This window comes from Hydra vulgaris, chromosome 03 (assembly GCF_038396675.1).
Source record: "Hydra vulgaris chromosome 03, alternate assembly HydraT2T_AEP".
Lineage (NCBI taxonomy): Eukaryota > Metazoa > Cnidaria > Hydrozoa > Anthoathecata > Hydridae > Hydra > Hydra vulgaris.
Window position 1 is genome coordinate 53375414 of NC_088922.1, and position 14935 is coordinate 53390348.

General features: G+C 27.7%; 2 protein-coding genes across 2 annotated transcripts in view; both read left to right on the forward strand.

Annotated features, from left to right (window-relative positions):
- The first annotated feature begins 3610 nt into the window (after nucleotides 1–3610).
- On the forward strand, nucleotides 3611–4982 carry LOC100201162 (endoplasmic reticulum-Golgi intermediate compartment protein 2). Its single transcript, XM_065793671.1, has one exon. It carries the CDS (start codon nucleotides 3665–3667, stop codon nucleotides 4862–4864), a length of 1200 nt encoding a protein of 399 aa, XP_065649743.1. The 5' UTR covers nucleotides 3611–3664; the 3' UTR covers nucleotides 4865–4982.
- A 3051-nt stretch (nucleotides 4983–8033) lies between these two features.
- The window catches only part of LOC100197586 (major facilitator superfamily domain-containing protein 9), a 29117-nt gene continuing 22215 nt past the window's right edge, over nucleotides 8034–14935 (forward strand). Inside the window, exons 1-4 of the mRNA XM_065793672.1 lie at nucleotides 8034–9374; nucleotides 9506–9580; nucleotides 10452–10506; nucleotides 11423–11554. Of these exons, the coding sequence (XP_065649744.1) occupies nucleotides 10465–10506; nucleotides 11423–11554 (174 nt within the window). The 5' untranslated portion in view covers nucleotides 8034–9374; nucleotides 9506–9580; nucleotides 10452–10464. The remainder of the gene's footprint in view (nucleotides 9375–9505; nucleotides 9581–10451; nucleotides 10507–11422; nucleotides 11555–14935) is intronic.

Genomic DNA, 14935 nt, shown 5'->3' on the forward strand with positions numbered 1-14935 from the left:
AGTGCATAAAGATGGTCGCCGAATTTGGTTAATTAGTTAAAATAAACAGTTACAGAAGTTGAAACTTTTTATTAATTAAAAAAGTTCTTAAAATTATAAATTCAAAACTTTTTATTAGAAATAATCGGTTTTAGAATTAAATATTTTTTATATTAAAGTTATTTTTTATCCATTTACTTGGATTCGGATACTTGGATACTCGGATTTATCAGTTTGATTTATTTGAGATGCGTTTCTGATTTTAGTTTTTTGTTTTACTGATTTCAGTTATCGGACTTGCTAAGCTTACTGACTTGTTTTGTTTTTGAGTCATGTTCAATTTAGAACATTTCATGTCATGAAATGTTCTGAATTGTGATGGTTTTTATTTTAATAGTTTTCATAAATAACAAATTTTATAATACCTAACTTCGCTTTTTCTACCTAACTAATAAATAACTTAACAAATAAATTATTGTTCTTATAATATAAATTCTTATTACCAATAATTATTGGTGTTAGTAATATAAAAGTTAGTAATACAAACCAAGACAGTTACAACTTTGACAACTGGCCTTGTTTATATTACTACTTTTAGCTTTTTCAATTTTTTCAGCAACTTTGTATTATAGCTATGAGCAGCTAGTGATTTACAGTGTTGATATTAGATTTTTTTTTAAGTTCAAACTGTTTCCCCTGTTTACTTAGTTACTTAGTCTACTACTTACTTACTCTAGTTGAGAATTTAATGAGTTATAATAATGATAATGATAATAATAATTATTATTATTATCTACTTTGAGAAGTATTTGATGATGAATTTTTAACTTTGCTCTTGAAATTATTCGCTGTTGATGCTCTGATGGTTGATTCTGGTAGATTATTCCATGCTTTTACTGTTCGATTTGTAAAGAAATGTTCTCTAATTTGGCATTTAACTAAATTAGAGTGTTCCACAGAAGACATAAACTATGTTTAAATTGATTCCTTTCTTGTATTGGCAGCTGGTCCAGACAACAATAATGATGCAAAATATTTAACTGGATTCTAACCTGAGATATATGATAGAAATTTATAAAGTTGAATTAAATCATCATTTTTCTTCATTTGGTTAATGTTGTCAAATTCAGTTTGATTAATCTTTCTTCGTATGATAGGTGTTTAATTTCAAGTATAAATTTAGTTTATTTCTGCACATTTTAGAGTATATCAACAATTTTAATGTAAGGATTCTATACTTGAACAGCAAAATGGAGATGTGGTGTTATATATGCAAAATATTGCTTCTTGAAAGAGTTGCATGTTCTATAATTGAAAGCTTTGGCAATAATACTTAGTTTACCATTTGCTTTTGAAGTTGCTGCTCTGATCTGCATAGTCCATTTAAAATTGCCTGATATCAAAGCGTTTAAATCTCTTTCAATGTTGTTAATAGTTTAATCTTACTCTGATTATTATTATTATCTTATTCTCATTATTATATTATTAGTCTAGTAGTAATTTGCATTATTTTACATTTATCAATATTGAAATCCATGTTCAATTTATATGTCCATTCTGCTAACTAATCAATATTGTTTTGCATAACAATAAATTTTTTATTATCTGCATACATTTTTATAGTGTTTTCTCAATTTGTCAAATAGAATTCGTTTTAAGATCTTGCAAGGGATTGAAGTTAAAACAACGATAGTTAAAAGGTTCAAGTTTACTTCCTTTTTTGAAACAAGGAGTTACATTTGCTTCTTTCCGTTCTTCTGAGATCAACACAATATATGTACTGAATATCTTGTTTTTAAAATTAAAATATACAATATTAGTAATGTTTTTATTTGTTCTAAGTTTATATTTTTTTGAAAATAATTGGCCACCTTAACTAATTAGCTACTGATTCTTATTCAAAATGAAAAAATCACAGGCACCTGATTTTTTTTTTTTGAATTGATTTTGTAATATTTTTAAGGCATATTTTATTGAAAATGTGAACACAAGGTAATTTAAAAACAATTGGAAAACTAATGACATTGTATGGAAATAAAAACCCATCCATATTTCCATACAATGTATAGTTTCAAAATTTCCCTATTAGTAGAATACATAGTTAAAATAAACATTAGCATCCTAATAAAATATATTACAAATAACTCAAATAAAGTAATATTAATTAACAAATAAATCCACTAGAAATAAGAAATTTAAAAAACTAATCTGATATAGTAATAAAAAAAGCCAACATAACTTTGTTTATTTTACATTTTAAAATTTGTCTTACCAAAACAGTTGTTTTTATAAAATCCATTACAATAACTTCTTGGAACATAATGACTTTAACGTTACATCATTGCTTTAAATTGTAACCAAAAATTTATACACAAAATTAAGAATGTTTAGCAACCATGTTGCTAAACATTCTAACTCTTTTTGGTAGTAAATATGTAGCTTTTACATGAATTGATTGAAAGATTCTTATTTAAATTGTTTAATGTGTATCTTAACTTGTAACGCATCATAGGTGCATTTTTTTTTTTGAAAGTTTATTGTCAAGAACTATAAGTTTTTTTTTAAAGTTTTATTAATTCTTGATAAGTGAGAAAGCTTTAACACCACTTAGAACAAGTAAGATATTTATTTTATCTGCATCTGTTAGATCAGCTGTTATAATATTTATTTGTAACATTGTTACTAGCTCAGTTAGTGGTTAGTTAAAATGATAATTAAAAAAACTCACTTATATTGTTTGCATAAAAAATTTAAGTTAGTTAACATTAAAGAAATTAAATACAAAGATATTAAAAAAAATACTTGACAAAATTATGACTTGTTTTTGCTGATTTCTTTTGTTTCTTTTATAATTTTTTTTTAATTTTCTTACTTTTTATGAGTTTCGCTTTTTTTTTCAATTAACTTTTTTATGCAAATGTTTTTTAAAGATCTTCTATCAGGGTTAAATGTATTTTTGTTGCGTAAAAAAATGCAAAACATGTTTAAGTTTGTTTATGTAATGTTAAATGTGGAACAAGCTTTTTTTGTGTTATTTCAAAAACAATATTGTTTTATTTAAACAACAATTTTAAAAATGACAGTCAAAGTTAAAAACTAAACAAAAGTTATAAAAATGATATTCTAAGTAAGATACTAAACAACAATTATAAAAATGATAGTCTAAATTAGAAACTGAACAACAAATTAAAAAAAAAAGCAGCCTAAGTTATAAACTAAAAAACAGTTATAAAAATGATATTCTAAATTAGAAACTAAACAATTTTTGAAAAGTCAGTTTAAGTTAGGAACTAAACAACAGTTAAAAAAATGACATTCTTAATTTGAAACTAAGCAACAAATATTAAAATGATGGTCTAAGTTATAAACTAAACAACAATTATAAAAATGACGGTCTAAGTTAGAAACTGAACAACAATTATAAAAATGACAGCCTAAATTAGACGTTCAAGTTAGAAACTATCTTATATTTAAATTAATATATATATATATATATATATATATATATATATATATATATATATATATATATATATATATATATATATATATATATATATATATATATATATATATATATACATACATACGTATTAATTTTTAACTTAATATAATAATTATTTTTAGTCTTATAACCAAATAATCTAAAATCTTATTTATAAAACTTTTTAGCAAGTGTTTAGTTATGCAATCTTTAAGTGAAGGGATTCGCCAACGTAAAACTATATCTAAAGGATTTAAAGACTTAGATGCATTTCCTAAAATACCTGAAAGTTATCAAGAGACTTCAGCAAGTGGTGGCACTGTTTCCATTTTAGTTTTTTTATTTATTTCTATGCTAGTTATATCTGAATTTATATATTATAGTGGATCCATTTTAACTTACAAGTATGAAGTTGATAAAGAAGCTGATAATAAGTTTCGTATAAATATTGATATAACTGTTGCTATGGAGTGTGATGACATTGGTGCTGATGTGCTAGATCTTTCCGGAGGTAATGTTGATACAGGTGCAAATCTTCATTTGACACCTGCTCATTTTTCAATGAGTTCAAATCAAAAGCAGTGGTGGGATGCATTTCGATCAGCTCGTAAAAGTGATGAAGGGTATCGATCCATCAATAAAGTAACACAAATTGATATGATATTTGGTGATGTAATGCCAACATATATGCCAGATGAGTTAGCATCTGAGTTTGAAGGAAAAGAATTTGATGGTTGTAGAATATACGGAAATATTGAAGTAAATAAAGTTGCTGGAAATTTTCATATAACAGCTGGAAAATCTATTCCTCATCCGCGTGGCCATGCTCATTTAAGTGCTTTAGTTTCTGAACTAAATTACAATTTTTCTCATCGTATAGACATGCTTTCTTTTGGGGAACCCCATCCTGGTATTATAAATCCTTTAGATGGGGATCTTATGATTACTACCACCCCATATCATATGTACCAATATTATATAGCAATTGTACCCACAACAATTCAAACTTTGAAAAACACAATAAAAACAAATCAATACTCAGTAACTCAAAGATCTCGTCAGTTAAACCTCAATTCTGGATCTCAAGGTGTACCAGGTATATTCTTTAAATATGATTTTAATGCTATATCAGTATCTGTAAACGAAGAGCGTCGTTCTTTTAATGAGTTTCTTATTCGGTTGTGTGGAATTATTGGCGGTGTTTTTGCAACTTCTGGAATGCTACACTCAGCTATTGGTGCGTTAGCAGATATTATATTATGTCAGATGAGGCAGAAAAGAGGCAAAATGTTTCAAACAACAAATAATGTACAAAAAGAACAATTTGAGTGTAAAACTCCATTTGTACTATTAAAACACGACAACATTAACTCGCAGCATGTATCTTTAGTTCAGCAATGATTCATACTTTATTAGCTGCTATTTGTTTTATTTTTTTAAAATTGTAACAGTTATTTTGTTAGCTTTATATCCTAAAGTAATTAATTTGCCTAATAAAACTTTCTATTATTTATTCAAATACTGCTATTGTATTTTGTTTGTTTCTTTTGTTTTGATATGAGGTTTTCTGTATATTATAATATTGTTTATTATTATAATATTAGAGTGGTTGAAAAAACAATGTTTTTTGAAAAGTCTATACCAGGGATGTGGAGTCCCAAAAGAACTACGGCTTTATACCTCCATTTTTTTCAGGTCTGTAGTGTCTTGAAGCTCTAAACGTGTTTGTTGACTTATGATCTGCTATAAGAAAAAAATTCATGAGACTTAATGACCTGTCCTGGAGTCCCACAGTCCTTGCCGCCATTATACCTAAGGACTCCGGGTTAAAAAAATAATTGTTCCTTTTATCTAAAAGTCTTTTTTTTTTCCTATTAGTAGCTCTTAAACTTTTTTATAGTTTTCGAGCTCCTGGATACCAAAAACTAGACAAAAGTAATCTTTTTGTGACTGTAAAATCTGGAGTCCTTTTTGGGACTCTGCATCCCTGGTTTATACATATACAGCCTTAATGTGTTGAGTTGTATAAAAAAAGAAAATAATAACTGACAAATCAAAATTGTTTATTAAATGTTTTTTCAAGACCTTTACAAAATTAACAGGTTTATAGAGTTATGATTTAAATATATAATAATAATACTAATAGATCAATTCTGATTCTTATAATAAGCAAAATTAAAAAAAATTGTCACAAAAAATTTTTAGCTCATATTAAAAACAATATTTTAGATTAATAGTTTTTAAACAATGTAAATTTAATTTATAGTATAAACTAAACTATAAATGAACTATAATATAACTTGTGAAAATAATGATGAAAAAAAAGGACTATAAATTTTTTTATTTATTTCAGATATTCTTTTAAAATATTGTTTTTTGAACCAATGTTGTGCGTGCATATACATACACATTTATATATATATATATATATATATATATATATATATATATATATATATATATATATATATTATATATATATATATATTATATATATATATATATATATTATATATATATATATATATATTATATATATATATATATTATATATATATATATTATATATATATATATATTATTTATATATATAAGTATATATATATATATATATACATATATATATATATATATATATAAATATATATATATATATATATATATATATATATATATATATATTACGCATTACTATTAAACCATTGTTGCAATAAGGGCCTAAATCTTTTATATTATATATTAATCTTTTATATTATATATCTTTTATATACATTTCTGATGAGTCTTTATTGATGAAACACAGTGTAAAATGAAAAAAAATTTTGTTGAGTGATTTTCTACTAATTTATATATATATATATATATATATATATACATATATATATATATATATATATATATATATATATATATATATATATATATATATATATATATATATATATATATATATATATATATATATATATATATTTGGGGTATTCAAAAAAAGTTAATTTTGAAATCTAAAAAACCATACCCCCTAAATTTGGGGCAAATATATAAAAAATGAGCCTCACAAAGTTTGAGCGCTGTTCATTCACTTTTGACCCCCCCCCCCTCAAGCTAATAATTTAGGGGAAAATTGATCGAAAAGTGGTCGTTTTCAGGCGTCTTGAGGGAGGGGCAATTTTTTTTTTTTTTTCAAATTTTTTTTTTCTGCTATATATATATAAGCCTATATTTTTGTTTAAAAATATATGGTTTTTTCCTTACTTCTCAAAAATCTATGTTTGGTGATATTGAAAATCATGAAAATTGGTATTTTTTAAAATATATTTTCTGTTATGCCTAATGTTATATACATATATTTTCGTGTAAATTCTGATAGTTTTAAACTTTGAATTTTTCTAATAAATACAGATTAGTACATACAATAAACATTAAAAATGAGTGAAGCACAACTTAGGTAAATGAAAAAGGAACTTTTTATAATAAAAGAGGCAAAACCAGCTATATCAGGTATAAACATTTTTATTAATATTGGAATTATAATGAGTCATTAGTTGCTAAAAAAATTTATTTTATTTATAAGATATAAATTTTTCTATTTAGATATACAACTTCCAACAGGCTTGGATATACTTCAACATTAATATATAACCAACAATGTCGATCTGTATCAATATCAAGTATTATTGCTTGTCCCCCTAAAAAAAATTTTTCTAGATGTTCGGAGAGTTGTTGTGAATGTATTTTGTCTAAAATCAAGAGACCCTGGATTAAAGCTGGATTTGATGTGTTAACTGATTTAAGTTTAGTTAAAAAACTTTTTAAATTGCATAAGTCTTATTCCAACTTGAAAAAAAATGCAAAAAGGGTAAATAGTGGTGATTTGGCTAAACAAAACGAGTTTGAGATTGAAATAAAAAAACTTTTTTGGGCTGGTAATTCTAATCTCAAAGACACAATCAGTAAAGATAAAAAAAGATCACTAAAAGACAAGATTGAAGATCTAAAATTTCTTGAAGATCAGGAAAATGAAAGAAAGTTTGTTATTGGTTCAGAGGATATTAAATATAGAAAAAAGGTATTCAATACTTTTAATTAATTACTTTAGCTCTTTCTTAAGCTCTGTTAATTCTTTTTTCCACTAATTTTAAAATTAAAAACTAAAACTACATTTTTTCTGTTAATTAGGCAAAAGAAAGCATCAGGAAGAAAAATCGTTTACAGCCTAAGATTTTGAGAGATGATGTAGAGAACGTTGAACTTATAGACACAATTCTAAGCGATGATTCTTCAATTGAATCTGATTTCAAGCCAGGTGATTGGTATCATATAGAAGTCTCTGAAAACCCAGACACAGTAATTGCAAAAATTCCAAAAGATGTTTTTGCTGGTAATGTTTCACTTACTGCTACAGCCTGTGATATATCACCAAATGTTTTACAGAAGGTAACAAATGCAGTTCTATATCAATCAGGTGTTGATCTTAAAGAAGTTAAAAGCAGTCAGTCTACCGCATATAGAAAAATGAAAAAAAGAAAATGAAAACGTGGCAAAAATTTCAAAAGAAGATGTTAAAGCAGCCATAGACGCATCTCCATATCCATGTATAATTCATTTTGATGGGAAAACCTTGTTTGAGCTAAACAAAGGAAAAATGTTAAAGAGGGATAGAATGGCTGTTTTAGTTAACATTAATGGACAGACTTACCTACTTGGAGTACCTCCACTAGCGTCATCCACTGGTGAAGATCAGTTCTTAGGTGTAATGAACTTAATTAAGGAGTATCAACTTACATCAAAAACTAGAGGAATATGCTTTGATAACACATCATCCAACACATCCAAAAGCTTAAAAATATTTTTGAAGAACCTAATTTTAACTATAATTCAGTTCTACTGTTACGGTTTGATTGGAATAAGGTTAAAAGCAGTTTTTTAGAAAAGGTAGCTATGAAGTCATTAACATTTTGCAAAGCATACGCTAGTAAACCAGGTATTATAAGAGATGATAGAAGTGAGCTTGCAGAATTAGTTGTTACATACTTATCCCCTATAACATATAAAGTAAGAAAAACTGGTGCTATTCATCATGCAAGATTTTTAGGAAAAGCAATTTATTATCTAAAGCTTCAGCTTTTATCCAATCAACTTACGTTTGTTCAGGAAAATGATAAACTGAAAATTGAAATTAAGCTTATTACAGAATTTATTGTTTGCTTTTATGCAAAATGGTATCTACAATCTGTGGATGTCATCATAGCTCCTTTTCTTGACATTACAGCCATACATCAAATGCATCTGTACAAGAAGGTATGTACAAACCCAATAGCTGTCGATGCTGTATTAGAGTCTCAGTATAAACACTGTTGGTATTTGGATTCAACAATGATACCTTTAGCTTTGCTAGATGATGAGTTAGTATCAGAGGAGAAGGCAAAAATTGTATCAGCAATTCTGTCATTTGATATGCCTAGCTCTGACTATTATAAGCCTGAGAATAAAGTAAAGCAAGATATCAAGGAAATTTATAAAATGAATACAAAAATTGGGAAAAGACCACCATCCTTGTCTGCCTTGGTTGATGTCTTTTCTTACCTGATTTTTGACATGATTGGGTTTGATAAGCAACGAGTTCAAGACTGGCTCTCACTTCCACCAAACTATTGGCATACTCAGTCATGCTTCAAAAGTTTTCAAAAATATGCTGAAACTTTGATTTTTGTAAATGACCATTCAGAACGGTCAATAGGTATGATGGGGCAGTATATTCATAGATATTCTGATGAAACTGAAAAGCACAACAGATAGCTAACTGTGGACAAAGTTCGATCTGTATTCAGATCACAAGAACAAAAATCCGGTACAATTTCAAAGATTAAATTTAATGATGGACTTGGTGTGATGCGTTAAAAGATAAAGAGTTAAACTTGATTATTATTAGATTTGTAAATTTTTTTTCTGTTATAAAACTTGAATATAAATTTATAATTTTATTTATTCTTGCTCATTTTGATTTTTCAATATAGATAAATAGTGTTTTTTTCAATATAGATAAACAACATTGCTGAGGTCACAACCAACAACTGTTCATTCTTTCTGGCAAAATGAAGTTGGTTGCTCCCTCTGGTATGTCTTGGGATAATACACACAAGGCTTATAAATATATATATATATATATATATATATATATATATATATATATATTTTTTTTTTTGTTATTCACCTCCTCAAGGCCGAGAAGGCCACTACAGATGAGGAGGTTACTTAATAGTGGTTATAACCCTCTCTCAACTCTATAACTCCGAAACACGAACCTTGACAAACAAGGCCGCTGCGCGGAGAAACAAGTTGAGCGCGGTACTACCAGGGACGTGGTGGGGATCGAACTCGGAACCTCTCGCTTATGAAGCGAGCGCTTTACCACTACACCACTACCGCATTTTTATTTCATATATATATATATATATTATTTCATATATATATATATATGTATGTATATATATATGTATATATATAAATCTAACTTTAACCACAAAAATTCTGATTTTCATGATTTTCAATACCATCAAACATAGATTTTTGAGAAGTAGGAAAAAAACCATATATTTTTAAACAAAAAATATAGGCCTATATACATATAGCAGAAAAAAAAAATTTAAAAAAAAAAAATTACCCCTCCCTCAAGGCGCCCGAAAATTACCACTTTTCGGTCAATTTTCCCCTAAATTTTTAACTTAAGGGGGGGGGGGGAAGTGATTGGACAGCGCTCAAACTTTGTGAGGCTCATTTTTTATACATTTGCCCCAAGTTTAGGGGGTATGGTTTTTTAGATTTGAAAATTCACTTTTTTTGAATACCCCTAATATAATAATATATATATATATATATATATATATATATATATATATATATATATATATATATATATATATATATATATATATATATATATGTAAATTATTTTTTAATTTACTTGTTTGATGTATTTTTATTTTAGAAGTAGTCTAAACATGAATAAAACACAGTGGTTGCTTTGTATTTGTGGATTTCTGGTGAGATATTTTATAAATATAAAAGTATTACTAGTGATTAACTAATTAATAATAAATACATAACAGTTAATAATAAACACATAATAGTTGATATATAAACAATAAACCGATCCTTTTGAGATTTTAACATACATTTTATTTACAGTGAAGGAAAAAAAAAGTCAAAAATAAAAAGTCACAAAATATTTTAGCAATTATCCTTTAAACAAGGGCTGCTACTGAAAAACAAGTTGAGTGCAGTACTGCCAGAGATACAGTAAGGATAAAGCTTAGTACTTCTTGCTTGCAAAACAATCACTCGAGTACAAAGTACACACTACAACTTACACTGCAAGTTTTGTGTGTGTGTGTGTGTGTGATTTGGATTTTCATTTATTTAAAAAGTTTTGTTTAAATGAAACATTTTAATGGTTCTGTTTAAAAAAATATAAACAGAATTTTCTACTGTTACTTATTGACATGGTTTAGAGTGTTCAAATTTGTTTTTGCAAATTGATTTTTTGAGAATAATTTGAAAATAAATGCAATATGTGTAAAGACTTTTATTTTTGGAAAATGATTTAATTATTTTCCAGGTTATGATTAATCAATATGGGTAAAGTTGGAGTTATGATTTGTTTTCCTGATTACTATATACTTATACATATTCTCATATAGTTGGTAGCCTTCAAGTCTTTGTTGATTGCTTTTTCATTGTCTTCTTTATTTTTTAAGTAACTTCTGTCTTAATAATGGCTGGTGGCAATCTAGTTGAGAACGAATTTGTATATATAAAAAAGAAATGTTGTTCAAACTAATTTTGATTGCAGCACTTGGTTATTGATTTTTCAGAATAATATTTGAATTTTCAATTATTGCAATCATTAGTTGTAGGCTAATGCTAATCTGAATTTTTTTTTCTATAATTTTTTTAAAGGATTTATTCTCTGTGGCTCTCTTCTTTCCATTATTTGTACATCATGCAAAGAACCTTGGTGCATCTCCTAGTCAAATCGGGCTGTTTAGTTCAGTGTATGGAACAATCCAGTTGTTTAGTAGTCCTTTTATGGTAATATATATTTTTTTAATATTGTAAGTTCTGAAGTCATATGTTTAAGTAGTTTAAAATAATAGTTTATAATTGGTTTTTAACATCCTATGGTACAAGTGTTTTTGCAATATGTTAGTGTATTCTAGAAATAAAGTGTTCAATGTTAAAAAAGTGTGTGTGTGTGTGTATATATATATATATATATATATATATATATATATATATATATATATATATATATATATATATATATATATATATATATATATATATATATATACATATATATATATATATATATATATATATATTAGGGATATGAATTTTTAATTTTTTTTCAAATAAAATGTTTCCTGTATCATAAATCGATGAACTTTTACCTAAAATCATGAAAAAAGGCCCAAATAGCTTTCTGCAACAAAAAAAGGTCACCCCAAAATAAAAATTTGATTTACCATTTTTATACATTCATTTTTGACCGATGTTTTAATCTTAAGCTTAATTCTCAGCTTAATTCTATTTATTTCATTATTTTGTTATGAATTTATAAATATAACGCCACACGTTACCATGGCAACGAAACGGCCGTGTGCCGGCAAATACTTGGAATTGTTATGTGATGACGTCATTGTGTTACCACGGTGATATAGACAACTGTAACAGACTGTAGAAGATTATAGAACTTAGTAGAACATTCTGGAAGCTCTAAATAATTATATAAGCGAGCTGCTGTCAGAGCTCAGTGTTGATAATGTGAATAGTTCTATGAAGTACTCTGCGTGTAACTGAGCTAATAAGGAACTACTGTAGCGAACTAAAGACGCTGTAAGTGTACGAAGTATAAGTAGTTGTAGCATTATCGTTAGGATACGGACTGGATTATCGAACTGTTATCAACATTGACTGGATTATCGAACTATAATTGGATTACTATACAGTTAAAGTATTTTATTAATTAAACGACTTTATTAAACGGATATTTACGCTCAGTTATCCGTAAAGTCGTAACAATATTATATGATGTCTCACAAGAAAAGTCATACCACAGTAACAAAGAACAAGAAGACTTGGACTAAAAATTTGGTGAGATTTCAAGAGTCACACAGAAGAAGAGGAAGCGTGGCTGTAGAAGAACATTCACTCGATGAAAAATCCAGAATACCACTTCAATTGCAGATCGTAGGAAGATACCAGTTTCTCGGAGCATATGTTAAAGGAAGAAAAGAACGAATAGACCAAATTTCTAAGGAAATTACAAAATTGTGGGACAATAAACTGAATTTTCCACGTGTGTCTGATCAAGTGATAAGAGCAAAGCTTATGAAGGTGCTGAAGGTCTATGATGAATGTGTCAAGCGTGGAAAATATGATGTTCTCAATGCATTATTTGACATCACGAAAGTGAATGGCCAGTGGTTATCCTCGGAAGATAAACGTCTATACCACCTACAAAAAGAAAGTAAAGGACAGGTGGGGTACTCAACAGGACAAGTGGCAAGTAAAGAAACCATTCACCCTTCCAAGAGAAGGAAAGTCCAGTCTGGAACAGCAATACCTTCCACACCACAAGTCCTGTCTACCACAGACAGTGGTACTGAATCTGAAAACTGCAAAAGTAAGAGTGAAGATGATGAAGACGACGACGGTGATAAAGACGATGATGAGGACACTCAGAAAAAAACTAGAAAGCACTACAAAAGTAAATTTGCTGTAAGTATGGTTTCATCAAGTGGAGTTTCCACAAAGAAAGCTGCTAAAATATGCAATGTATTATCACAACAAGGTATTGATATTCCAACTCCAAGTCAATCAGCAATTTACAAGTCCATATTCAAAGAGGCAGGTAAATTAAAAAAAGAAATGATACAACAACTTAAAATGGAACAGTGGTCCTTACACTTTGACGGCAAACGAATAGATGATAAGGAATATCAGGTAGTTGTACTTCAGAATGAAAGAACTGACGTGAAACTTGATGCACTGCGTTTAAAAGATGGCAAAGCTGAAACTGTTGCTGAAAAAATTGCCAAACTTATTGATGAATACAATTTGTGGAATTCAATTAAGATGATCATTACTGATACAACAAACGTCAATACTGGGAAGAGAAATGGAGTTGTTGTGAAGTTGCAACGTATGTTTAAATTAAAGGGTGTCACAATACCACAATTTATCGGTTGTCAGCATCACGTACTCGACAGGATTCTCCGTCTGGTGATGGACGAAGAACTTGGGGGTGATACCAAATCTCCAAACATTGAATACCCATTTGTGTCTGAACTGTTGAATAAGTATGATGAACTGAAGGATAAGTTTGTGAATGGAACTGTAGAAATTCTTGATAAATCAGGGTGGAGAGACGATATGAAGTTTTTGTACCATTTAACAAGAGTGTTTAGGTTCTATGAAGAACAAAGAAACTTCCCTCTGATTCACTTTCAGAACATTCCTAATATGAGCAATGCCAGATGGAACTCAAGAGCCATTCTCGCCATTCTGGCGTTCATTCTTATGCCTGAAGCGAGAAAGAATTTGGAGAAGGTTTGCAGGTTCATTTCATATGAGTGGGCAGAACATTGGTTTAGTAGTCAAAAGTACAATGACAATGACTTCAAGAATTTATCTGATGTATTGAAGCCTTACAAAAAGGCATTGCAGTCATTCAAAAATCACTGGAAGAAAGAGCCATCCGTCATCGACATACCACGAAGTAATCAGATAGCTGAACGTGCAATCAAGGTGATGCAAGACCTGTATGCTTCCTGCAGAAAGAAAGACAAACTGCAACTTCGATTCATTCTAAGTAATAAGCGCTAGACTCTTTATGAGACGTGAGCATCATGTGACCCATGTACTAAACACAGTAGGCCTATAGACACAGACAGTTATGTATATTGTTGTACTAGACGCTTTGATACTGTTAATTTTGTAATACTTGTATAATTATATATCACATAATATTTTTTGTTATATCACAGTACATGTTGCATAAATAAATAAAATAACAACAGGAGTATGACTCTTACAACATCTTCAGCCTTTAATATTCATTTACTGTACAAAAGTGTACCTATTGAAAATTCGATTTTTTGGTTTTGGGGTGACCTTTTTTCAAAATATGTCAAAATGAAACATCTATTCGTTCTTTTTACATAAAAGTTCATTGAATTACGATACAGGCCTAGTAGGTTGCAAAAAAGTCATATCCCTAATATATATATATATATATATATATATATATATATATATATATATATATATATATTTATATATATATTTATATATATATATATATATATATATATGTATATATATATATATATATATATATATATATATATATATATATATATATATATATATATATATATATATATATCAGTCGTGGACAGGAAAGGC

Bases quoted from the DNA above. Each gene is read 5' to 3' on its own strand.
- LOC100201162 (XM_065793671.1), top strand. From the start codon at position 3,665: ATGCAATCTTTAAGTGAAGGGATTCGCCAACGTAAAACTATATCTAAA.